Source organism: Clytia hemisphaerica, unplaced genomic scaffold (assembly GCF_902728285.1).
Source record: "Clytia hemisphaerica strain Z4C2 unplaced genomic scaffold, Clytia hemisphaerica genome assembly, whole genome shotgun sequence".
Classification (NCBI taxonomy): Eukaryota; Metazoa; Cnidaria; class Hydrozoa; order Leptothecata; family Clytiidae; genus Clytia; species Clytia hemisphaerica.
Window position 1 is genome coordinate 97605 of NW_027104237.1, and position 27977 is coordinate 125581.

At 36.1% G+C, this 27977-nt stretch overlaps 1 protein-coding gene across 1 annotated transcript in view; it reads right to left on the reverse strand.

Annotated features, from left to right (window-relative positions):
• Nucleotides 1-7518: 7518 nt before the first annotated feature.
• The window catches only part of LOC136816047 (ATP-binding cassette sub-family C member 4-like), a 62635-nt gene continuing 42176 nt past the window's right edge, over nucleotides 7519-27977 (reverse strand). The window contains exons 21-31 of the mRNA XM_067072478.1: nucleotides 27624-27865; nucleotides 26745-26824; nucleotides 25882-26032; nucleotides 24518-24757; nucleotides 24017-24117; nucleotides 23336-23524; nucleotides 21418-21573; nucleotides 20637-20726; nucleotides 9150-9322; nucleotides 8679-8784; nucleotides 7519-8069 (exon numbers count right to left, since the gene is read on the reverse strand). Of these exons, the coding sequence (XP_066928579.1) occupies nucleotides 7695-8069; nucleotides 8679-8784; nucleotides 9150-9322; nucleotides 20637-20726; nucleotides 21418-21573; nucleotides 23336-23524; nucleotides 24017-24117; nucleotides 24518-24757; nucleotides 25882-26032; nucleotides 26745-26824; nucleotides 27624-27865 (1903 nt within the window). The 3' untranslated portion in view covers nucleotides 7519-7694. The remainder of the gene's footprint in view (nucleotides 8070-8678; nucleotides 8785-9149; nucleotides 9323-20636; nucleotides 20727-21417; nucleotides 21574-23335; nucleotides 23525-24016; nucleotides 24118-24517; nucleotides 24758-25881; nucleotides 26033-26744; nucleotides 26825-27623; nucleotides 27866-27977) is intronic.

Sequence of the window (27977 nt, forward strand, 5' to 3'; positions counted from 1 at the left end):
GATTTCAAAATGAGTAATCAGATCAAAAAGACTCCGGTAAAGTCTTTTTGATGATGATAAAACAATAGAGAGACCGTAGTAAGATAAAAATGCTTCCGTTAAGCGGAACTAAAATACTGAAAAACGCGCAAACGCAAACGCAAAATTATGAGATGTTTACCCAACTTCCTTATGCGTGAAGCTATGAATGCCATCCTCGGTCACTTTAGGCTCCCTGCGGTAGCAATTAAGTTGAAAACGACAATTCAACCAAAAATACTTTTTGAATGATGCAGTTATTTATATTACTGTATTAAATGTAATTAATATTATGTACATGTAATTCATTTGAAATAACACTTATGAAATGATTTATGTCAAGGTTTCTTCACATTTTATTGACCACTTTATACCGGGACGCACTGTAAATACTTATTTTATTCATGAATTTTGAATTGAGGCTGTCTTTTTCACTTTATTTTGTGATCTGTTAGCTTAGTTTTGCTCATTTCTATTTTTGTCCTAATTAAGTTTATAGGGTTTTAGCATTCCAAACGTCATTCTTGTATAAAAAATAAAATTTCCTAAAAAGCACGCTAAATGTAAATGTGGTGGCATTTAATGACAGCTAAAGTTTGCCCCTATGAAAAGAAAGGTCGTGTTCACACTACAGACCTTCCTTAATAAAAATGTAGTTAGGAGAATCTTTTGTTGACTACAATACAGAACGTGCATTTAACAAAGAGTCGAACGCGTAGTATTGTAATTTTTAATCGATCTTCCTTAATTAAGAGTAGTAAGCTCTATTGTCTTAAGGGTAGGGTAGAGGCTTCCCTTATAACAAAAGATTTTATTAAGGAAGCATAAACAAAGAATGCGTGCAGTGAACAAAAAGTTTTACGATTTCATAAACGAATGAACTGAGGAAAAAATTAGAAATAGTGCAAACGGTGTTGTTGATGTGTAAGATGAATGCAGTGAGTAAAACCATTAGAACAAATATGTTTGCGGATTTCAAGTGATGTATGGATACCAATATCAACCAATCACAGGTGAAATCGAAACTCTCAATAAAAAATCAACCAATGAGAAGCCTTAAGCAAAATCAACAAGAAGCCTTAGCGGCGTGAAGGCCCAGCGTGTGATTTCGAGCTTCTGAGCAGATTGAATTAATAATTTAGATTTTTGTTACTTAGCCTGAGTCTTGTTCAGCCCCTGGTTGGTTTATGTTATGAACTTTCTGACGTTGTTGCGTGCATCTATCAAAGTCCAACCTGCTCTACGCCATCAAACGAAACTAACAACAACCTAAATGTGCTTCACTTTTTTTTGCTGGAGAAAGCGTTAAGTCATATCTAGCCCTTCCGGTTTTACAGATCTGTGGGCGGTAGCCCGGGGTCCACTTAGAGCTTTTTTATGGACTTTTTGGCGCTGATAAGTGGCCCGGTAGTATATGGTAATATGCTTTTGCCTAGGCGGACTGTAAAACAGTCCGCCAGATTTTAGTTGTTTTTGGAAGGTAAAAACAGTATGAAGCAATATTTTTATTTGAGAATAAGGGATTGCAAATCTGTTAATCGTGTTTGTTTCTTATTTTTGATTATATCTTTCAACTCCAAGTAGTTTTATTGTTATTTTGATTTTTAATTTTTTTTTTCAAAATGGCGACCTCGCCAAACGCTCCTAGTCTACTTCACTGGACTCAGCGTCATAAAAAATTATCAAAAAGCAAAGTTCAGCTAGAAGTAGACTCTAGTCTATGTGGGCGGCAACTATTTTGCAGCTCGAACCAGTGACGTCATTTAGTGTTCATCAATGAAGAGTAAGCTCGAAGGGCTAGAATCGCAGGCAAGAAAAAGTAGGATAGGAAATAGTGATTTCTTTGCTTTGAATAAGTAGGATATTTGAAAGCAAGCGAAAGTTTAAGTTTCAGTCTGTCATTTGTAGAAAAACCAGGCGCGTCGATCAAGCCGAAAAAGAGTAAATCTACCATATAAAAGCTCGCGCGAAAGATATCTTCCAACAATTTTTTAAGTCTCCAGGTTGCCACAAAGTTTTTGCCTCGTTTTCTTTAGCTCTAATTGTTTACAAATGATTTTTAAAATAGCCAGTTTCATAGCTTAGGGGTATAAGTTTCTATAAAGTCAAAAAAAAGGTAATGAGAAAAAGATTTGATGCGATACCAAATCAGTTCAAGGCATTTTCTTTTTAAAGAAATACAAACAAAGGTCAGAGACCATCAAATATCAAAAAGAAATATCATAAGAATATGTAGCTGTATAAATTTACATGATAAAAATTTCGGTTTTGGTGTTTTAAAATAAAGATACATACTTTCGGGTCCCTGATAAACGTACAGGGCCAAAAATGGAGGCATAAGAACCTTGTAGAATGATCTTTTCACTGAGTTTAGGGGGTGGACAATGGCTATTTTGCGTTCTTTTGGAGAGAAAATAAACTTCAATAGTCAAAGATGGATATTTAGCATCACAAACAAAAGTAGGCACTTGAAATAGAGCAAATATTTTGTAAAATAAGGGAACTGAGAGCATGTAATGTCATGTTAAAAATACTAAATATCAAAAGAATATAATTTGTACCCTAAAATATGAAGCTCGGTCAAATCGATGTATTCGTTAGTATAGCCAAGACCTCTGTATAGTTCATTGCCTAACCTTAGTATAATATCAAGATCAGACCTTTCCCAATCTCTTAGAAGATTTAAATGAGAGTATAATATCGCGGATGTAGACATATACATACATTGAGTACCTGCTTGGGGACCAAATATGTCTACGTTCCCTTGATTGTAAGATGCACGGACTACCTTGCGCAAATTGACAGGACCAGGATTAGTTTCAATATCACCATAGGTTATTAGAACTATGCTTAGATATAGCGTCGCAAATAAAAATGGGGCCGGTTTTAGAACCTGGGAAATGCCTTTGCTGGAAAAAGATGAGTTTAGAACTAGATGGCGATAAATGGAACGGAGGTCTAGTTGCCGGGTACCATTAAAATTGCCTATTGAAATACGGTAAGCCTCTATGGATATCATGATTTCTCACGAGGTGTCGAATGAGGAGTATAAGACGAATTAAAAAGACGTAAAATTGTTTTGTATATTTATTTCAAATATTCAGTGAGCTGAGTAAGTTTAGTTCAGTAAATTTTGATAGTGATAGATGCCGAGTAAGCTGATAGTGCCGATTGAGCTGATAGTGCCGATTAAGCTGATAATGCTGAGTATAACCCCTCACACAGAGTGAAGGGTGGTCTTGAAATCTGTAGAAAAAAAAAAAAAATTAGTAAGATGTATATTGTACGACATAAAGGTGATAGGGTGGACATCGAAAAATTCTTTTGTTCCTGTCGCAGCGTGTCTTATAAGTACCAGGCGGGCGGGTGGTCGGCAAAAATGACTTATCTGATATTCCAATGGCATATTGGCAGCCACCCACGCTGAAGCTTTTGAGGAGCGGACCTTCATTTTTATTGAATTTTGATTTCTCGGGTCTTTTTACAAACTTTCTAACCCGGCTTTTAGAGAAAAGAGTGACAAAAGTTGGGAACCAGAAACTTTTTTGATGTCCGCTGGGGCTGCTACCATTATTAACTTAGATTATTCTAGAAAAAAATTTGAATCATCATCTGTCACCCCTTATTGTACAAAAGATTTGACTTTTGATTTGGTTTTGAATACCTTAAGAGTATAAATTAATGCGGGGCTAATTAATGCGAATTTGGCCCAATTCGCATTATTAAATACCGCAAAACTTAATGGTTAAATATTTTGGTCATTCGCATTAATTCATACTCTTAAAAAAGGTTAATTTAAGACTTAAAATAGTCTTGGAGGAAAGAAGTTTTTCAGCTGCTATTGTTTTATAGCAAAATAATGGGCTATTCCATTTTTTAACCATTCACGGGTATTGACAAACTTTTCCAGGGAGGTCTGAGCCTTGATTTTCCAAGGGCCTTTTGGTTATTTTCAGATTTTCCAAGGGGGTTATTAAAGGTTTCCAGTTTCCAAACGCACAGTGTGCTCTACTGGCGATCTTAAGTGGAAGCTTTTCCACCAGAAGGTTACAAAATATGATGGACTTCTTGAGAAAACAGTTTTAATCAAACTATAAAGCTAAACTTTCGATTCATTAGCAACAGTATAATAACACATTTACATACCTTGCAGCTTGGATAATTCCAATAACAGTGATAGCTGATGAAAAGAATTACTGGTCGATCAGCAACAATATGGATATGATAAAATATTAATATGGATCAAATAACAGCAATCGTATGTAAATATTTATAAGTGGCAAAACGTGTCTGCAGTGTGAATTTTAGACTGATTCATCAGGATGTCCTAAAAGCACAAAGTCTTTGAAGAAACAAGTTCATTCCCAAACTTCTTCTTCATGTTTCCAAGGAAGGAGTCGAAGCGCCTGGTGTTGAAGTTGTAAATGTAAAGAGCGCGAAAGCTTACAAAATAGAAAAGAGAGTGCAAGGAGCAAACACAGCACGGATAGAAGTGAGAGGACAGAAAAACAGAACACGGCACGGACTGCGGACAGACAGGACAGGACAGACAGACACACGGAAAGTTCCTCTTGAAAGGCCCCTTCGCAAGCGCGCTGGGCCAATTACCGTGTTATAATAGATCTCGTGAACCTACAAAGAACTGTAATAAACCTAACCATCCATCATAAATCTCTTTGTTTAACTTTGATAGATTTAATTAGGTAAACTTTCCAGTGTGAACGCGCCCAAAAACTCGAATTTGGAACCTTAGTGAAAAATAATGGTGGTGATTTTCGAGATTAAAAAAAATATCGAAAAGAAACTTCACGATTGAGAAATTTAGAGTAATTAAAGTTCCATTAATTTAGACTGCAGTCGTTTATAATGCGTGTAATTTAGGCGTTATATGATAATACCATTATTGTTACGGGATTTAGTTTGTATAAACGACTGGAAGAATCCGGTGTTTCGGTCTTATAGAATCTCCGGCTAGCTACGCAGAAACTTAAGTAGAGAGAAAACAATTTATCAAGCAACAACAAACTCTTAAGGTGGTCGTTAACAAACTTTTTTAAAAAGTCCAAAAATTTTCAAAGTGGAATATCTCAAAAACTTTTTAATATATATTGTTGAAACTTTGTATGATGGTACTTCATTATTATGTTGTTCTAAAGATAGAAAAAATAATTAAAAATATCAAAGCCCCGTCATGACGTCATTTCTAAAAATAGATTCGAAAAACTCTTGGCAGAAAAATCTCAGCAACCAGAAGGAGTTAGCTTTTAATATTTGGCAGTTATGTTACCCTAGTGACCTTCTGTGATCTGAGTGAAAAAAATAATTGAAAAAAGTAAAATCAGGGGGTAAAAACCCAAAAAACTGTTTTTTATAATTATAAAATCAGCAAAACATTTTTCGAAAAATTTGTTTCATTCAGATCACACCTTCCTATGAGGGGAAGCTGTGTTGAAAATTTCAAGTTAATCGGACCATCCAATCCTGAGATTTTTCCGCCAAGAGATCAAAAACCCCCGGTTTTGCTGTTTTGCGTAAACTGACCTTAAAACTATTTATTGCTGTAAAAAGAGGAAAAAAAGCTTTCAATATGGGATTTTTGACAGATTTCAGTTGAACTTGATGCACTAATCCAATTTTCAATTAAAGAAAGAGAGTAAAACCATTTTTTTTCCATGTGTTAGCAAATTCAGTAACACAACTCACTGTAGAGTGCCGCCCGACTTTCGAACTTTGGACCCTTACCGGGACTAAAAAGGAGAAAACAAAGGAAAATGTTGGGAATTTTACGACCCTTAACTGGACAAATTTGACCAAATTTCGATCTTTCAGGGGGTAAAAAGTTGAAAATTTTCCTATTTTTCCGACCCTTACTTAGTGGGACTGAAATTTGATTTTGGAAGTCCAAAAAAGGTACCCTTAAGGGCGGCACATACCGTACCCTCCATTTGCCTAAGTACCCCCCCCCCGGGTTAGAATGTTCAGAGCAACCTTGACTTCTACTAAGAAGTCTTATTTCATCGGGCGAGCTTGAAACTTCTTTAGATACATTTTATAAAAGAAATCAAAAGACGACTATTTATCGACAAATCCAACTCCTGTTTTTCTTTATACCTCCGTGCTTGAGAAAAGTTACAAAGTTACAAAAACTGGATTGTTAAAAAGATCATAAGAAGCGTTCAAAGGAATATGACCAAATTTTTTGTTTTTGACTATAATTATCTTACTTTATGGGGGGGGGGGGGGTATTTAGAGCTACAAACCCCCTCGTCTAACATTCACAACGTCCATATAACGTTAGATAAACGTGGTGTGGATAAACGTTGAAACAACGTTGTGTGCCACCTGAGTAAAGGAACTCCCCATTTGAAAAAGGAAATTGAAATTATTTGAAATAAAACATCTTCTTCTCCTTATATAAAAACAATGAGGTTAAAAATATTAAAAATCTGTTCATCAATAAAATCACCTAAGGCGAGACCAACTTTATTATATTAGTTGTTTTACGGACCCGACCGAACTGAAATTCCAAAAATCTAAATATGGTACTATATCTTCATTTTCATTGCTTTACAGAATCCCAAATTTTCAAAAATTTGATAGTTTTTTTTAAGTTTTGAGAATATATATCAATTTTTCATTTTATCCATGAATTCGATCTTTTTGTGCTATTTTATTTTCTATTCCGCATTTTTGTCAAGAAGTTTTTGCTGTCTTATTAGGAGATTTTATAGGCGAAATTCTACTTTTATTTTTATTTTTTCGCCGACCGATCGACCCTTTTCTGGGTAGCTAGGTCCGTAAAACATTAGGCCTCGCCTAATCTTTATATATATATAGTATGATATATAAAAAAAATAAGCATTAAACACTACATTGCACCTTGATGAGTTCAAAATGTGATAGAATCTAATAAAAAAATAAAAAAAATTGGGCTCTATCCTAAAGGCCGGTATCCACTTTCGCGCGAAATAGGCAACAGTTTTTTTCAGATGAGATGGAGTTTTTATAAGATACTTTAATGATTGGTCATTTGATGTAATAAAAATGACACGTTCTTTAGAAAAAGTAACAAAATTGTTTTATTACTGGTTAACGACCAACCAAATCAAATAAGAGCTTGTAAAAACTCCATCTCGTCCCGTTTTTTTCTTAACCTTTTTTGCCTGAAGAAAAGATTACGTCATAAAAAAGTTTCGCGCGAATAAAAAAAATGTTGAAGGAAGTTCTACTTTTTTCATCCGTTACGTCAATTTCGACCAGTGGAATTGCTTCTTTTTTCAACCAACCAACATGTCGCGCGAAAGTGGAGACCGGCCTTAAATCTAATTATTTTCTATAAAATAAAGTCTCCTACTTGTTAGCCCAAATTAACATTTTCTCCCACCTTCTTCTCCCCCCTGGCGGTGTGTTTGTAGTGTTTGTTTGCGTTACCAAATACACGCTTTTTTTATAAAACACTATACTTTGGATGAGGGTCAAGTATTCTTAAGAAATTGCGGGTGAAATATTTTTAACGTATTCTTACTTTTTCTGACTTGACTTTTTTACAAACATGAGAAATGATCAATTTGAGAGTTGAATGAACATTTGGAGCTAAAATTACATTTCTGCCTCAAAGTTTAAATTCAAGTCTTATTATCATCACATTACATCATCTTAATAGAATAATCCAGGACTCAAACACCAGTGTCACTCAAAAGCGGCTCCTTGGCGCCATCAGGGCCCGTAATTACAACTTCAGGGGTCTTTAAACCTTTCTCTTTAACTAACACCTCCTTCTCATTTTCGCTACCATCTTGAAGAGAGTTTGTCATCTCTTCGTCTACCATTTTGATGACGTCATTACTCGGTCCATTCTCTTGCTCCTCGACGTCGTTGTCAGCCATAATAGAGTCATCAATCTTTGCACTCATAGCTTCTCTTGCTAAACTCTCCAGTCTTTTAGCCTCTACTTCACCGGTTTGGTCAACGAGTTTTCGCAAATGGCCATCAGATGTTTGTAACAGATTGTAGGGAAGATCGAACTCTACGATTTCACCTTCATCCATTACCTAAACAACAACAGAAAGAATGAGCATACATGATAAAACAATCCGTAACTCATTCTAGCTAGTCTAAACCGAAATATTCTTGAAAAGATCTCAACTTATTTCCAAAATGTCGCCATAACAACAAATTTATCCTAAAAAAATTCAAATCGGTCCCCCCCGGACAAATCATAAACTCTATTTTCAATACTTTTTTATGCTTTCATCATTGTTTTTACTAACTAATTTCATCGCACAAACTATCCAGTTTTTTAACTTTTTACGTCGATATTCAAATTTTTCAATCAATACTGTACATATGTACTGTTTAGTTTTTTAATGGAAGATAACTTTTAAAATATTGAAATCGAATTTGTCCATTTTCGTTCTATATTAATTTCAAAATTAGCAAAATATTATGATCGGAGTTTTTTTGAAATTGGTAACCGCAGAATGAGCGCTAGATCTAGTTTCGCTAATGATGTAGCGCCGTTTATCGTTAGGCAAAGTTTCAAACGCTATAATGGCTTCTTCGTGGGTACCACTTTCAAAAAAACTCCGATCAAAGATGGCGGATGTAGCTTGGTCCAGGGATATATAAAGGTTAGTGATCATAGCACATTTCTTACTTACCATGACCCGGTCGGAATCGATAATCGTGTTCAATCGATGAGCGATCGTTAATACAGTACAATCTTGGAATTTCATACGAATCGTTTCCTGAATCAACGAATCAGTTCTAAAAAACAGAACATTGTGGGGAAAATATTGTTAAATAGAATCTTGGGTATCAATTATTCCAGAAATCTGTATCCCCAGTTGAGGATGTGTGACTTCCAGGAAGTTCTAGAAAATAAAAAACCAGGGGGGGGGGCTTAGGTTTTCGAGTGTAAAAATGGTCAATAAAAGGAGCTTGAAAATCCAAAAATTCCAGGGGTCACCTTTTCCAAAAAGGACCTGGTACAAATTACTAATTTTTTTTGGAATAGCCTTGAAGGATGCTCATATTCTAAAAAACTTCAGGGAAATCCCAAAAATCCGTAAAATCCTTTTCGACTCGCAAACGTTTTCTTCTACTCAAATCAGAATATATAGATCTCTTACTCGAAATCAACATTGGCTGTAGCCTCATCAATAACCAAGATTTTGTTTCGTTTCAACAGAGCACGGGCTAAGCACAGTAATTGTCTTTCACCCACACTGAAGTTTGACCCTGATTCCGCAACTTCAGTTTCCAATTTGTTTGGAAGATCACCGACTGTCTCAGAGAGTTGAACCTAAAATAAACAAATGCACTTAAAGGATAAAAATCATAGGATTGGAAATTACTACTCTTAGGTGCCAAATAAACGGGGGGGGTTCGAATAAACGGGGTGGTTGGAAAAATTTTTCAAATTAAATAAACGGGGGGAACCTAATTACCGGGGGGGGGGGGTTGGAAAATGGACCTTAAAATAACCCTGAAAAGGGTCAAAATAGACTAGATTGAGGCTTTTTAGAGTAAAACAAGGAACTTTCCTTTTGGTAGCTGGGAAATTTTTCAAAAATTAATAAACGGGGGGGGGGGGGTCCTAATAAGGTCCGGGGGGGGTCTTGGAAAAAAATCGAAAAATTAACAAGCGGGCATTATTTGGCACCTAAGAATAAATATTTATGTGAGGTTGGAGAAATTTTTTTGCCTTTTAAACGCCATAACATTTCAAAAGAATATAAGCAAATTTCTCTTATTTTAAACGTGCGCAACGTCCTGAGCCCGTATTTTTCCAACTATTTGAAGGCCAAATTTCAGAAAAAATTAGAAATTCGTCTGCAGACTGCCCTAAAGACTTTGTGAAAGACAGACTTAGTAACATAGAGACAGACAGACAGACAAAAAGTCAGTCAGACAGACAGACAGACAGACAGACAGACAGACGGACAGACAGACAGACATTGTCACATTCTAGTTCAAATGAATTTAACAGAGACAGACAGACAGACTATTACTTCGTATTACTTCGTTTACAAAGGGCATTTATTAAATTTTCAGATCATTGTCAAGTGCAAGTTATCCTATCAGCCAAAACTTAGTCGGCCCTAAGTGACAAAATTTTGGCTTGGTGACTAAAATTAGGGCCGACTAAAAATTAGGGCCGACTAGGTTTTGGCCGATAAGTTAACTAACAATTTAGAAATAGAAAAACAGGAACACGATTTTTCGTGTATCAAGAATGTCAAGAGAGAGTTTAAGAATTTTATTTTTAAATGAGATACAAAGCACTTTGGCTTTAGAGTGTAGGAACTAATTTCGTTGTGGAAGTTAATTGGTACAGCGGCTGAGGCATTGTGCTTCAAGTGGGTTAGGGGTAGGGAACTAGTTTATCACCTAAGGATATTTTAGTGTATCAAAAATTCAAAGCTCTGATGATCTTTAGACGACATTAAAATCATATAAAGTAAGAAAGATAAGAAAAGAGGATTAACGCAGTGCACACTTCACACAAAGCTGATATTTTTCTTGTTAGTTTTGATGACTTAAAAAGATAAACGGAAAGTTCTTTTCGTCTTCTAAACTTGCAACAAGACTTTTAATCTTATTTTGACACAAACAAGCAACATGCTGAATGGACCTACCTGAGATAGATAGTCGGAGACATGTTGAATGAAGATGAAAATGTTCGAACGAAAAAGACGGAAAGATAACATCATAGCATAGAGATGCGTGAGCTTGAAAAACATGATGAAGCTTGTTTCACACTGGGCTTCCCGATGTTTTAGAGGTAAGAAGCCAAGCTAAGTTTTTAGCAGACAGAAAAACAATCCTTTCTTTCATGTTAAGATAATTCTAATGAAGATAAAATCTAATGAAGCAATTTCCACAAATCCAAATTTGGCCCATATTCGGCTACAACTTTTTCTTTCAAAAAATCTTGAAGTCTTACATTTTAAGGATTACAATTTCGCATCACTGTGTGAAAAATAAGGAAAAACTAAATAAGGATTTTTTTTCGAACATCGGGCTCCCTCAGATTTCAAACATTACTATTTTACATCACTGTGAAAAAAATCAGAAAAAAATACCATGGCAATCGCGAGAAATGCTCATTTTAAAAATGAAAAAACATGGGAATTTCCCCAAATAAGATTTTGACGGCCAAAAAAAAATTTCTGGAACAAACGGCTTAGAGAACCTTGCCCTTTATCTTTATGCAAGAAGTTAGAAAAACCCCAATTTTAGGCAGTTTTTATTTTGGTTTAAATTTGCCCAAAAAATATTTTTTTGAAAATCGTAACTTTTTGGGTACTGTCATTTTGCATCATTATGCAAGAAATCAGAAAAAAATAATGGGCCAATCCCGAGAAAAGCTGGTAACAGACGAACGGACGAACAACCAAAGGTTAAATTAAAGTACCTCCGAGGTAGGTTCAAAAAAGAATGGAAAGGGGATCGGCCCTATACTAGATATTTATCACCTTCAACTTGTGGAATTTCTTATGATCTGGGAATTATTGTAAAACCTCAATCTTTTACATGTTTTTTTTATAAGCATTGCACTTATAAGCATATCTAGGCTCAGATATGGGGAAAATTAAGCATATGGCAAGCATTACCTCGAGCCTACGAAAAATGTTTTTTTCCTGATTTTGGCTTGTTTTGGCTGGAATTTTATGGATTTTCAGTATTTCCCTAAATTTATGCTTTAGATTTAAGCATCCCCTCAAGCATTTTTCAACCTTATTTAAGCTTTTAACCTGTTTTCGGATTTTTGTATGCTTATAAAAAAAAACATGTATTGTAAAAATCTCAAAATAGCCCACTAAAACCAAGACTAAAAACACTTTTTTAGAGCACGAACTAAACAAAAGACAACGAAAGAACCGATTATCGTAAGAACAAAAACAAAAAAACGCCTTTTTTGAACCTCTCGAGTTGCAGCAATTGACAGTTTAACGAAAAAAGATTTCCAATAATGTGATAGAGAAGATTTATTAAATGATCTTTATCGTACGTCTTTTCGATAAGGATCTTTGAGGAATAGCCTGAAATGAGATTTAGAATGTTTATATTTACAAGAAAATCCGCGAGGATATACATCAATGTCTATTTCATATAATTCAATACTAAAGCTGAAGGTATTAGTCATAAAATAGTTATATTTATAGATTTACTAATAAGATTATAAATGTTGTAAGAAAACAGCTAGGGTAGGGCTTATAAGCTACATAAGCTTGTTTCAGTGGCTGATATCAGAGGTATAAAAACAAAGACTTCTGTAATTTCTTGAATAATGTGACTTTGATCGGACAGTTTGTGATTGGAAATCAAATCTACGGCTATCATAAAAATTTATTAAAGATTGCTAGTATATCTCACCAGATAGGTTTTAAGGAAGCTAACGATTCACTATCTACGGCCCTAAAACGCCCACCGAGTGCTTCTCATTGGTCCAGCTCTCGTAAGGAGTGAAGTTAGAGTTAAAGGAGTGAAGACGTGTAACTTTAACCTTAACGCACATATCAACGTAAGCTGTTGAATGATGGTGACAATGGTTCAATATGTGGTAATGATGTGTTTCATTCTTATATTTTTCCAATCGCTGATGTTTGTTACAAGCAGATCGCCAGTACAAGAAAGTGGAGCACAAGATCATATTTTAAAGCAATTTCTGATTATCGGCTTTTTTTCCGCATGTCCCGACGGCGACGGACGTCAGTCGAATTCGGACACCGACAACGAGTTTAATCTGAAGTCTCGACGTATGATCAGTGATTTTCGTGAAGAGCTGAGTAACATGATAGCTAACACTTTCATTCCTTATAGCGTTTGTAATAACACGGACACTTTGATCAAACTTCTAACAGAATTGTTTCTGGACCAAAAATATTTCTTTCCGCCAGTCAAGGGTATTGAAACAGGGAATACTACTCAGGCTGAGGAATCGAAAAGTGGGTCACTTTTGAATAGAACCCGTTCTCCTATTTATCGCAAACAAAACATTTTTCTCATAGTCGCTCACGTGACTGAAGAAATGACAAAAATCATACAAGACATTGTCAGCAGTCTTTATCCACTCATCGCTCGATTGTGTATCCCACAGGGATGCGACGAACGTTACCCAATTTTCATGCTAACGGATTACACTCTACAAGTGACGGATTTTTTAAACCGATTCGGTTTATATGACGTCACTTTTGTTAATGTTCAATCATCAAACAAAAGCAATGAACCCATAACACGGTATGAAGAATATTTTCAGAACACTTATGATCACTTGAAGAACACGAAGAAATATTGTCTCAAAAAGAAAACAATTAACTTACTTCTTGAATATGACAAAAATTTTATTGAGGAAAATTTTCAGGATTTCCCTGATATTTTCTTAAGCAACAAAATCATGCCTCTTCTAACGTCACCTGGAGTCGATAATTCCGTTGTTATTTTCTTTGGGGATTCTTACATAGATTCAACCCTGTTTGGACTTGCTTCTTTGTTCAAATACAAAAAGGAAATTAAACCCCTTAAAAATCGAACCATTATTTTTCAAGACATTAAAATGGAAGCGGCATATGGTGACAATTATAACGTGCTCGAGATGTTCTACAGACGGCGACAACATCTCCACGAATTGCAATCCCAAGATGAGCAACGCGTTATGATGTTAGATTATATACGCCGTCTTTTACGAATCTTAAGTTGGGATGCACTAAATCGCAATCCTGAAGACAGTATTCATAGTCTATTACCGCAAGTTTACAGCGAAAGTACAAATATCTTAAAACGCCAATATACGTTACCGCTTCTCAATTATATTTTCGAAGAGGTTTCAGTCAATACTAACGAAAGAACCAATCAGTACTTGGAAAATGTTTTCTTCCCTGAGCTTAAATGTCCGTCTACAAATTGTTTGCCTGGATTCCAACCGAAGTACGGTCTTGTGAATAGCCCCAATACATTACTCGACGAAGAACATCGCACAAGATGTGAGCTTTGTCCGGAAAATACAATAAAACTTGGTACGGGTGATGGATCTTGCACGCCTTGCACTGGTGTCCTCAGTATAGATAACGGCAAACGAACAGCTTGCGTTGACCCTTATACAAACAAACCGCTTCTGTTTGACGATGAACAACGTGTGATTTTATGTACTACGTCAGGACTAGGTTGTGTACTAGCTATATTTATGTTAATTTTGTTTGTGGTGAAACGCAATACACCGATAGTGCGTTCATCAGACAAATTCCTATCGTTCTTACATCTCGGAAGTATCTTTTCAATCTTCTTTTTCACCGTATGTCTCCATATAATACCATATCTCAACATTGAATTATGCATAGGACGAATTTTGATTCTAAGCATCCTCTACACTCTACACGTCTCCTGTCTCTATACTAAATCGCAGAAACTTGTCAAAGCTTTTGCTTCTAAAATCAAACTGAAAGCAACGGAAATTAAACGAACAATGGTACTCCAAACGTTTACAGTCTTTGTACTGTTAATATTGACCAATGGCTGTCTAGCTATAACTTCCTTACAAATTTCACCAAATATGGTTTCGTACACTGATGATCTATTTATGGTTAGATTCAACCATTGCAATACTCTGATTCATCAGTATATCCAGATTCTACTCTTAACCGTCTTCCAGCTGACGTGCTCCGTCCAAGCGTACCGTTGCCGTAAACTACCTGACATCATGAATGAAGCAATGTCGTTGTTCTACACTATCTTGATCACGTCGGTTTCCTTCAGCGTTAGTTTCCCGATTTCCTATTTCCGTCGTCTACACAGCGATAAGGAACTCCTAGGAGCCACTATCCTAACCATCAATTGTTATGTCACTCTATTTTTGATGTACGGTAGAAAATGTTACGTTATGTTGTTACGGCCAAGGCAGAACACAAGAAAGTACTTCAATGCGAAACGTATGAAACATGTTGGTGCTGGGAACGAGTACCGACGTAAACCTCAAGCTGAGAATTATTCTCCCAATGGCGGAACAGATGTCAAAGATGCAATGCCCGAGATCAAGCCGGGTGCACCACCCAAGATCAAGGAATCCGCCATTATGGTTGCAGTAGATGTGATGCAGCAATTCTCAATGTCACCCATCTCCGTTCCATCTCAAGCTCACGGGCGTTTAGGAGGCGTCTGTGAGAAGTATGCCCCAATGTTCAAGACACAGAGTGACCCTCTACCCAATGGGAACGAGTATCGCCGTAAACCTCTAGCTGAGAATTATTCTCTCAATGGTGGAACAGATGTCAAAGATGCAATGCCCGAGATCAAGCCGGGTGCACCACCCAAGATCAAGGAATCCGCCATTATAGTTGCAGTAGATGTGATACAGCAATTCTCAATGTCACCCATCTCCGTTCCATCTCAAGCTCACGGGCATTTAGGAGGCGTCTGTGAGAAGTATCACACAGTGTGACCCTCTAACCAATGGAAAAATTGACTAAGAAATGGTTCCCGTTAAAAAGAATACCCTGAAATTTGAACTCCATTGAAAAACTATACTAAACTAGAAATGAGGCTTAAGTTTGCGAGATTCCCTCTGAGTATTGACGCTCATTAAAAACAAAAGAATCAGACTGTGGTAAGATGCAATGTTTAGGGACATAAAAGAACTGATGAAATTTGTAAACAAACCGAATGCAGCGGGATACAAAATCAAAACAAATATGGCTGATTTTGATTGTTTCAATTGTTTTACAAGTTTGTTTTGGACAGATGGTTTTAATAGTTCTCTTTAATGACACGTGGTTCGCGCAATGTTTACATTTTACTACTTTTTTTTTTTTTTTTTTCATCAAACAAGATCGACTTCCCTAAAATAAAATAGGGTTCTTCTTTCTACAAATTAAAGGATAAAAACAGGATAAAAACTTTATGTCCCTTTAATCGTGAAAGTGAGTGATTTTGTGAATGATAGTTTTATGAGAGTTTCTGATGATTTCATTTGAAGCTAACCGTGTTGAGGACGGTTATTCAATAAAAGTTGGAGCTCGATTTACTCTGATGGCTCCCATTTTATATTCTTAAAACTGCAAAGAGACGAGATCGAAACATATTAATTATTAGAGAAGATATTTTGAGGGAAAGAATGCCAAGTTATTTTGTTAAATTTAGTGAGAATTAATTTTGGCGAATGACCAAAGAATTCAAATTAGTGGAAAGAGATTTTGGCATACCTTATCGGGGAAAACTTCGTCGGGGAAAAGTGACGTAATTTTGGCCAAGTGACGAATATTTTTCCCCGACGAAAATTTTCCCCGGCCTTAAGGGCTCTGACCATAGTCCAAAAATTGATTTTGGTATTTGAGCATAAAAGTTATATTTCAGGTTCCTTAACACTTTTTACAAAGAATCGCCTTTATAAATTGCTTTTTAATCGAATCCCTTAAGAGTAATTAAGAATTTAATTGCAAAAATGACGTTATGAACTTTAAAAAGATGTTAATAATATGTTTCATCACCCTCTTTTACAAAAAGTGCTAAGTTTTAATGGGTAATTAACTTTTTTGTTTCAAAATTTCTTTAAACTGTCCGCAAAGAATTGAACTATTTTAAATTTTGCGGAAAATTTTTCTAAAAAGATGTGTCAAAAGTTATGACTGTTTTTTAAGCAAAATCCAGATGAAAAATTGATGAAAAACCACCATTTTGAAGATTTCGAGACAAAGAAGCATTTACAAAAATTTTCCGCAAAAATCTTTATTGTTCGGTAAAAGATACACCATCTACTGCGAAAAATTTTTCAAAATGTTTTTTCTTCGCCGAAACTAAGCTCTTCAAAGTTGAAATACTCTTCCTCGCAAAAGTCTTCATTTTCTTCTTCATCAAATTTTTTCAATGCAATTTTTGAATTTTCAGATTCAGGAATAGTTTGTCTAACAGAAAATGTATAACATGCCATAGTTTTGTTGGCTACATCAGTCAGAAAACACATTTTAAACACGGCAATTATGAAAAATTCACTATGGTCAGAGCCCTTAATGCATTTACCAACTACCAGCAAGTGACGAATATTCTTCCCCGACGAAGTTTTCCCCGATAAGGTATTTGACAAATTTGTGAGGCAATTCGTCTAATTACCCGAAATTGTTCCCTGAGTAGGGTAGAGAAACTATTGACTTTATTGGTGATAAACTTCTTGGATAATTTCTTCAACTTGAAAAATGTTTATTTCATAGAATGATAATGAAAATGCAAATCGAATTAATTATCTCATTATTTTGCTGAAGACCCTATATAGACCGAAAAGCAAATTCCGGATGAGGGCCAACTGAAGTTTAACCGTTAATTCTTTAGATTCATGGGATGGTTAACATTTTAGCTGGATATTCAAGTTTTCTTGTAGTCTGAATCGCAGACCTCTACAAAACCACAGGTAGTATAGGTCTGCTTAATGATCTACCAACCGCTTTCCGGTTCGCAAAGGAAATCTTGGCGAGTAATTTGATTGACATTGATGTGCGCGCAAAAACGATCGTTTCGAACGTTTTCAATGGAATGTTTACATTTGAAATTCGAATCCCAGACCAGAAAAACAAAACAGAAAAAAGATAAAAAAACAATCTGATGCGCGCATTATGTACAGTCTGTAGATTTATTTTTGACTTTTACTTTTATAAGATATCTGGTCTGTAAATTTATCAAAACTTTTCCATCAGCTCTTCGGTCGAAGCTCAAAAAATACAAATATGAACACAAAAGTGAAAGAAAACAACCAGAAACACTCCAATCTCTTCAAAGAATTGAAGCTAAGTACCTGAAAAGATACAAAGGCCACACAGTATTAAAAAGTGAAATGCCAAAGCTGAAGAAAAGTTCTTTGTTTGTTTTAACATTTAAAGGCCCTTGTTGAAGGAACAACAACACTCCCTTTTGTAGAATCATAAAGAAGTAATGTCAGAAATATTCAATATGACCCCCAAAATGTACTGTATATACATAACTAGAATACCTTGAAATAATCTGCAACATATCTGTAGAACTGACAAAACAATTATCTGGAGCCAAAGTGATCAACGAATCCAGTGTGGTAAAAAATTATACACTCATGCAAGTCCAAATTAAAGCATCAAAATGTAGTTTTATGAAGCAAAATTTTGTTGGTGCACACAGAAGATACATCAGGGCACTTAAATTCAATAAATCTAATTTCTCATCTTTTACAAAATCTCCACATTAAACAAGAAAGGAGGAAGAAAAACAAGCAAACTTCCTTCCGCCTACTTTTTTTTCAAAATCCAAATATATTTTCCAATCTATGATTTGGTGCCTCACAGAAAATTTAAACATTACGTAATGTTATATTTGTAGACACTCGCCAGCTAAAAATGTCTTTAGCCGTATATCGGCTAAAGGCGGCAAATCTCTGGACAAAGGAAATATAGCTTATTAAGCATCCTCTATAAGGAGCACGAATCCGTTAGTGGATGCCAGCAGCCTAGTTTTCTTGCGTCTCGCTCAAAGCAGCTCAAAGCTTCATTGTAACCGCTATTATGATTCGTAATACCCGATAAATCCCACTTTTCGTCCCCAACATTTTTCTTATGTTGACGTAACATTTCTTATTTTCTAAAAATCAACTTATTATTAGAACTTTTCATTTGCTTAAAAACTGTTTTTAACATTTTGTTTTTAGGCGGAAAAAACCCTATTTTAATTTGGGAAAGCCGGTTCCTATCCTCATCAGTGAAGAGAGCTTTGTACAAACTACGTCACGAGAAACGTTTACCTCGTTTTCAAAATATTGCTATGGTAATTGATTCCAAGTAACACTTATAAAAGTAACACTTGAAGACTCTAGTTTAGGTATAAACTTATTTCTTTTTTTTATGATTTTTGTTGGCGAAAACGTCTAGAACATCCCAGACTTAGTCAAAAATTGCAAGAAAATGAATTAGCGAATCAGAAACTTCTCTATAGTTTATTAACCGTATTAATTATTCGTAAAATGTCCCTTTAAAAATGGCGCCTTTTGCATAAACAAAGATGGCGGTTCGACAAAAAACCGCGATAAAAAAGCTCAATTTCAAGCGTTTTAGAGCTGTTTTCTTCTTAAAAATACAGCCCTACAGCAATGTTTTTAATCTGAAAGTTTATATCGCTACTTTGACTGCAATCTTTACTGTTATGTTTTTATATTTCTTTGCATTTTACAGAACGTAGAATCTCTTAGAATCCCAGAGTAGCAGTGTGAGTGTCCAGGATGTCGATTTGTTACCTTGTCGTAAGGTAATTGGCCAACAATGGAAACAGCAAACAAACCATTAGCTCAGCGAGAGGAGAATACACTCTCCGTTCTCTTTCTATCCTTTTAAAAAATCAAGCGAAGCTCAAAATTTAAAGACTCTTTAGTGAAGCGTTTGGCAGACCTTTTATATCAACTAAACAGAAGTAAAAAATATATCACTCTCTCAATCACGAACTGAAAGGTTTGCAAGGATCAAAGAAGAGAGCTTGAAAGGGGACTTTGTTCTCAATCAACATGATTTTGCGAAATATTAATGATGGCATACTTCTTTATTTCAAAGCAGCTGGTCATACAAATTACTCTCATGAATTGATCATTCTTTTCTACCAAATTAAGCTAGGTTATAAAAATGATGCATATCGACTTATATGGGGCCGTTTCATCAATACCCGTGGACTCATCGGTCGAAACATAACTTATGATTTTTATATGGAGCATTTTAGTGGATATTTAAGTTTTTAATATCATTACGAGGAAATCTGAATGAAAAGAACACTACAAGGATTGCAAAAGCTTTAAATAACACAGGCAATTGTGAATAGCTTTGAGAAAGGTCTACTTATTGAATCAAGGATTTGATTTGAATGTTTTGATTTTGATATGTTTTACCGTGGTTACTCTTACTAAGATAAAAAAGCCGCGGCTAAATGAGATAATTGCGCATAATTGTTTAGTGAGTGAGTTCGCGGCTCCGATAATTATTACAAATATTTCACAGCTTTTTTCGACCAATCAGGTTCAACTCGCTATATTATAGCGAACGGAACGGTGGGAACTTCTGAAGACTCAAGGTGTTTAATCAAATTGGTAATTTTTCGAAAAAGAGTCAGTCAAAATAATTTATGAAAAGGTCTTTACACCTATCAACTCTTAGCAGCGCGGTCAGCTTTAAAGGGGTTTGGTAATTAATTTACAAGGAAATGACGTCAGATTTCTTTTTTTTGTCTTTAAGGATGAAAATGGAACGACTTCAGACATTCATACCCACAGATATCTTATATGAAACACTAGATAGAGCTGCTCTATCTTTTCCAAGCCAAGACAGGTGAAGCAAAATAGTACGCCATCTTTGCTGAAAGTGGGTCACAGTAGTAGCTTTGGTTTTTCGCTGTTGAAACTTTTTGACATAGCAATGCCTTCAAAATTTCAAGGATCACACAAGCGAAATTATGACGTCACTTCATTCAAGATGGCGGATTATTTTGCTTCAAATAGGGTAGGAAAAGCTCTATCTAGTGTTTTATAAAATATTTCTGTGGTCATATCTTCCTGGTGACCTCGAACCCAGTCTACTCACGTTTTAAATGTTAGATAGGTGTATTGTAGTAGATAAAATCCTGGAACCTACCTCTGTCAAAGCTTGCCATATTTGATCATCTGTGTACTTGGAGAAAGGGTCCAAATTTTTACGCAATGTACCATTGAACAAGACCGGATCCTGACGAATATGAAATAGTTTTTATAAGAATAAAATTATAAGAAGATAAGGCTTTGATGGCTAAAACATTGAGAACAAGTTCAAGAACATTTTAAGACCTTGTGGACCTTTAAAAGCCAAATTTCTTAGGAAAATGGTCAAAAATACCCATAAAATGGTGAGAATATAAACATGTTAAGAAAATTAGTTTTTAAAGAACATCCAAAAGCTTCAAAATTTTTTGGATGTTGTTATAAAAAACATTTAATGGTAAAGAATATCATAAATAATCATAATTTGATAAAAGCTTCCATGCAACACGATGATCACTACAGTTGACGCTCTCTAATTTGATTTTCATCGAATAAGGGAGCGTTTTGAATGGTAGAGCATCCTTTATGAGAGCGTCAACTGTACATACCACATTTCCCAGAATCAAGATTTAATAACTTTTATCCTATTCCAGACTCATAATGTACTCTTAGGTTTCAAATAAAATTCTTCGCCACGGCATGACGTCAGAACTGGGGTAGAACAGAACACTTACTAAAGATTAATTAAGTGTTTTCAGTAAACATAATCTTTTAGTGAGTTAAACCATAGTGTTTGTTTTACCCTCGAAATTATTAAATCTTATTGATTGAAAAAGATGTCACATGACTTTCCATGGCAAAGAATTCCAACTCATAATGCAAACAATAACTTTACACACCTGTGGGATAATAGAGAGTGAGCGTCGAAGATCTTTCAATTTTAATCGTGATATATCAACATCGTCGATGATAACACGCCCATCTGTAACGCCCATTCGGAACAACAAATTCAAAAGAGTGCTTTTACCAGCTCCCGTACGCCCAACAACTCCAATCTAGAAGCGTGGAATAAAACTTTATTTCGGTAAGAATACGGCGATGAAGGAATATTAGACTGTTAAACTTACTATCGGCTCTTTTTCTCTACCGTTGACGCTAGTCAGAAAATCAACCAATAGAACGAACAGCTTTATTTCAAGTCACGCGGTTTTACCTTTTCTCTACCGTTGACGCCAGTCAGAAAATCAACCAATAAAACATCTTTATTTCAAGTCACGCGGTTTTACCTTTTCTCTACCGTTGACGCTAGTCAGAAAATCAACCAACAGAACAGCTTTATTTCAAGTCACACGGCCTTACCTTTTCTCTACCGTTGACGCCAGTCAGAAAATCAACCATTAGAACAGTTTTATTTCAAGTCACGTGGCCTTACCTTATCTCTACCGTTGACGCCAGTCAGAAAATCAACCAATGGAACAGCTTTATTTCAAGTCACGTGGTTTACATTTTCTCTACCGTTGACGCAAGTCAGAAAATCAACCAATAAAACATCTTTATTTCAAGTCACGTGGTCTTACCTTTTCTCTACCGTTGACGCCAGTCAGAAAAACAACCAATAAAACAGCTTTATTTCAAGTCACGCGGTTTTACCTTTTCTCTACCGTTGACGCCAGTCAGAAAATCAACCAATGGAACAGCTTTATTTCAAGTCACGTGGTTTAAATTTTCTCTACCGTTGACGCAAGTCAGAAAATCAACCAATAAAACATCTTTATTTCAAGTCACGTGGTCTTACCTTTTCTCTACCGTTGACGCCAGTCAGAAAATCAACCAATAAAACAGTTTTATTTCAAGTCACATGGCCTTACCTTATCTCTACCGTTGACGCCAGTCAGAAAATCAACCAATAGAACATCTTTATTTCAAGTCACGTGGTCTTACCTTTTCTCTACCGTTGACGCCAGTCAGAAAATCAACCAATAAAACAGTTTTATTTCAAGTCACGTGGTCTTACCTTATCTCTACCGTTGACGCCAGTCAGAAAATCAACCAATAAAACAGCTTTATTTCAAGTCACGTGGTCTTACCTTATCTCTACCGTTGACGCCAGTCAGAAAATCAACCAATAGAACAGTTTTATTTCAAGTCACGTGGTCTTACCTTATCTCTACCGTTGACGCCAGTCAGAAAATCAACCAATAAAACAGCTTTATTTCAAGTCACATGGCCTTACCTTATCTCTACCGTTGACGCCAGTCAGAAAATCAACCAATAGAACATCTTTATTTCAAGTCACGTGGTCTTACCTTTTCTCTACCGTTGACGCCAGTCAGAAAATCAACCAATAGAACAGCTTTATTTTAAGTCACGTGGTCTTACCTTTTCTCTACCGTTGACGCCAGTCAGAAAATCAACCAATAGAACAGCTTTATTTCAAGTCACGCGGTTTTACCTTTTCTCTACCGTTGACGCCAGTCAAAAAATCAAACAATAGAACAGCTTTATTTCAAGTCACGTGGTCTTATCTTATCTCTACCGTTGACGCCATTCAGAAAATCAACCAATAGAACAGCTTTATTTCAAGTCACGTGGTCTTACCTTTTCTCTACCGTTGACGCCAGTCAGAAAATCAACCAATAGAACAGCTTTATTTCAAGTCACGCGGTTTTACCTCTTCTCTACCGTTGACGCCAGTCAGAAAATCAACCAATAGAACAGCTTTATTTCAAGTCACGTGGCCTTACCTTTTCTCTACCGTTGACGCCAGTCAGAAAATCAACCAATAGAACAGCTTTATTTCAAGTCACGTGGTCTTACCTTTTCTCTACCGTTGATAACAAAGGAGATTTTTTTCAACACATTATCCAAAGATTGGTGATAACGGAAGGATGTGTGCGATGCGGTAATCCGGCCTTTTTCCGGCCAATTTTTGTCGGCCTTCAAATCACCGTTGTCTGGTTCATTTTCAATGTCGGCATATTCCATTAATCGTTCTACTGACACCATCTAGAGAGAGAAAAATCTCGATTAAAAAAATCCAAATTGAATCTTGTTCATTGAGATTATGGGTGAATCTCTCTCAATTCGAAACCTCTGTAATTCAAATCTTTCTTTGTTCGACTCTTTCTGTAATTCGAACTGTTCTTTTATTCGAAGAAGATTTTTGGTCCATTGAAAATCGAATTAGACTTTCAGCTGCCGAGACGAATATTTTAGTTCGAATCATAGAAAGATTCGAATTAATAAAAGTTCGAATACGCTAGACTCTGATATTGTAATTGTAAAATGATGTTAAGTTTATTTCTACCAATATTAGTATGTTGAAGGTTAAATTTAGGATGAAATGTTCTGTATTCTTGAAGACTAAATATATCTGAAAAAGCAGGAGAGTTGTTCCCTGTTTGCGACTGGTTAAAGAAAGAGTACGCGCGTTAAAAGTGCTAAAAATAGAGAAAAATGTAAACGATAAAAAAAAAACAGAATAGGACAAAAACTTACAAGATTTTCAGCTTCAGCACTTTGTCGAACACAGAACTGGAATAAACCACTCAAAGTCAATGCGTATGTTATGCTGACACTGGCAATATTCGGGTCCATCTCTAGAATGTAAGAGAGGATATGATTATAGATCAGTACGTTTTATTTTGAAAAGAAAATATCTGTTAAGACAATGTTAAGGAGACTACTTGTAATTCGCACAATTTGTATATAACGATTTACGTGTTCAAGCTTCAGTTTGTTTGTTTTGAGTAACTTAAAACAAAGATTTTAGCGGAAAGAAAATTTTACCGCCAAAAATTACTTCTGTCGCCATTCGCTGAATCATATTCCCGTTAAATCCATTCTAGCCATTTCATTTTTTTTTAATTCGAAACGTTTTAGGCCTCAAAACAGGTTTTTTGCTTATGTAATGAAGGTTTTTTCTTTAAAATATCTTAGGGTCTTTCTAAATTTACACTTTTCGAAAATAAATAGACGACATATGAATTTGATTCCTACCTCCAGATAAATCAAGTAAAATAATGGGTGAGAATATTGCAACCATTGAATACACAAGTGAAATAAAATCCAATCTCATTCCGAACCACCGAACAGATGAAATGAACATCAGCCACGATTCCGCTTGGTAGTTTGTGCAATCATGGAAATCATTGGTTACCCGGTTTTGTAATCCAAACGCCCGGATAGTAGAGATACCGGACAATGTGGCCGACAGATGAGTGTAAAGTGGACTTCTAGCTAAAAGAGTAAGAGTATTAATCGACCGTAGTATGAAGGTAGAGCATCCAGCTACGATGCACAAGGTTGTTGGTTCGATGCCCAGCTGGGTCATACCAAAGATTCCCAAAATGGAACTTGATGCCTCTCTGATTGATGCTCAACAACTAAAGAGTCGGATCAAGGGTAAGTGGATAAATCCAGAGAAAGGAGTGGCGCCCTCCCCTACCTTTGGGTGGACAGCTATACGAAAAGGGAGCCTGCGGGTCGCCCTCGACTGCGGTCGCAAACTTACTGCTACTAAGAGTATTAAGGGAGATGAGATTTATTCGTTTCATTTATGCAATGTTAAACTATAACGTCATGCGTTTTCGGGACGAAAATCTGGATTTTATCAGGCTAGTGTACTAAACAGGGAGAGAGGAAAATTTGCTTACTTTCAGAGAAATCTGGAATTAAACTAGCAATAGCCGAGATTTTGGGAAAAAAAGTAAGTCTGTGACCACAGTCAGAGGCAACTTGAAGGCTCATCTTTCGATTGCTATCTTGATAAGGGAGGGCTCACTGGATTGATCAACTTACCCTTGATCCATCTCTTTAATTGCCGATGATCAAGCAGAGATACATCAAGTGCTAATTTGTAAACAAAATACGAAGTCTCTGATATAACCCGACATAGGATTTAACCCTCGACCTTGCAGACCGTGACCGAAAGCTCTGCCTTTGCACTAAGCAGAAGGTTCTCAGATTTAAAAAATAACGCTGGAAAATAAAAAATCAAAATCAGGAAATCGGGGAAACTTACCGACAGCATCGAGTCTTTTGACTTCACGGCCGGTATTCATACTAAACGTTCTCAGTTTATTTAAAAACAGAGGGAAATAAAACAAGCATTATCGGGAAATCGGGGAAACTTACCGACAGCATCGAGTCTTTTGACTTCACGGCCGGTATTCATACTAAACGTTCTCAGCTTATTTAAAAACAGAGGGAAATAAAACAAGCATTATCGGGAAATCGGGGAAACTTACCGACAGCATCGAGTCTTTTGACTTCACGGCCCACATTCATATTCAACGTTCTCAGTTTATTTAAAAACAGCGGGGAAATAAAAAGAACTCTATCGGGAAATCGGGGAAACTTACCGACAGCATCAAGTCTTTTGACTTCACGGCCGATATTCATATAATACGTTCTCAGTTTGACGAAAATCACAAAGAGAGGAATGACGATGATGAGAATGTAGGGAACACTGAAGCAATTGATTGTAACGATGGCCAATAAGAGTAATAAGATCTAGAGAAGGATATAAACGATAAGTAATTCTTCAGTCTTTTACAGTGCTTGATGCATAAGTAGGACGATGTCGGTCAGGAAGAAAAGACACTTTTTTATTCTGCTACTAGCAGTTTCATGCTTGAAGATTGTCACAAAAGTGGCTTGAAACTGCCAGTAGCAGAATAATTAAGTGTCTTTTCTTTCTGACTGATATAAAACAAACGATCAATTTATTTGTGGACAGGACAACCAGGGATATTCATTTCTTATACTGTCCTTTTTGCAATCATACCGTAGCTTTCTAATTCGATTTCCAAGGGGAATCTGATTTTCATCGAATAAGGGATGAGGCTGCGCACAAATTTGGGGTAGCCAAAAGTTACGTGAATTTACACAATTTCGTCACGGCAAAAAATTATTACTATGACGGTTTTGAAATGAGTCCCAGGCCAGGGCACCACTGGGTGATTTTATTTCCGGAAAGAAAACCTTTGTAATAAGGAAAAGTGCTTGGAAATTACCCTGCGCATCTCCAGAAAAATCTATTATCCTAGGCAAGTGATAGGGGCGGGTATGTGCCGCTTTTAAGTGTGCCTTTTTTTTTACCATGAAAGTCCCTGTGTAGGTTGGAAAGCTCGAAATTGATCTCAGTACCACCGAGGGTCGGAAAAAGGAGAGGTCAAAATTGGTCAAATTGGTAAAAATTTGTCCTACTCGTCATGTTACTCACTCTTAGTGCATCACACAGTATCCAAGGTAACTCTTCGTCTACAAGATGTGTATCCCGTGAAAAGCGATTCAAAATTTGACCTATGAATGAGACAAGTTGAATAATTTCAAAATTCCCGCAAAAGAATGGAACATGGAAACTCAGTTTTTTCATAAAAAGGCTTACTGAATCAATGAAAACCGCATACAAAACAAGGGAAAAATCCAGGAGGATGTTTAACTGCAAATTACAAGAAATACAAGGGATTACTTCGAAAAATTTCAAAAAATCAAGAGTAAATGTGTGGCCATTCCAAAATCCCGTCCTGATTATTTAGTATTTAAATTTATTACTGGAATCGGCCCATTTTGGTGTTTTTTCGTTGCTAGCGTAATTAGGGCCGGCGTAACGGATCTAAATCAAATTAGGGCTGCTCAGGCTAAAAACGGAAAAATTTGAACTTTGAGCCGGTGTTAAAAGGCCGGCGATACTTTAAGTCTCCCGAATAGACGCGGGGGGGGGGGGGTCCGAATAAGCAGGGGGTAGAAAAATCTTTTAAATTCTATTAAGCGGGGGGGGGGGGGTTGAAATAAGAGGGCGGGAGTAATTTGAAGACAGATTTTTTTTAATGATATCAATTTCAACAATAAAAAAGAAACTTTAACAAATGAACACGTAAAATAAGTGCCAATACTAACAAAAAGGAAAACTTTAACAAGTTTAAGGTTTATCTACACTGTAATGAAATATTGAATTATTCGAATCTAATTAGCGGGGGGGGGGGTCTTAATAAGAGCGGGGTGATGGATTTTTTTTCTCTTAACAATTAGCAGGGGGGGACGTCTATTCGGGAGACAAGAGTAAGTCAGGGCCGGCCGGCATGGTATTTTGATTTCTTACCAACCGGGTGCGTGTTGAAGAAATAGATGGGTGCTTTTAAAATGGAAGTAAACATTGCGTCATGTAGATGTCTGTTACATCTCACCATAGCATAAAAGAAATAAATGATTCTGACGATATCCAACAAGACAGCGAAAAGAACAATTGAACCAAAAATTATGATGTTGTAATCGGCGTTTTGTTGATAGTAAAACGGACTGGTGATCGTTTGGTTTGTGTTTCGCTCTTGTTCACTTCTTGCCCTATTTTTAAACGTGAACGACACTTTTTTAGAATCGATTAAAGGACATCATCTCCTACCATTATTGCTTACACAGCATTTTTAGACAAAAGAAAAAACAAATTTGTCTCCTT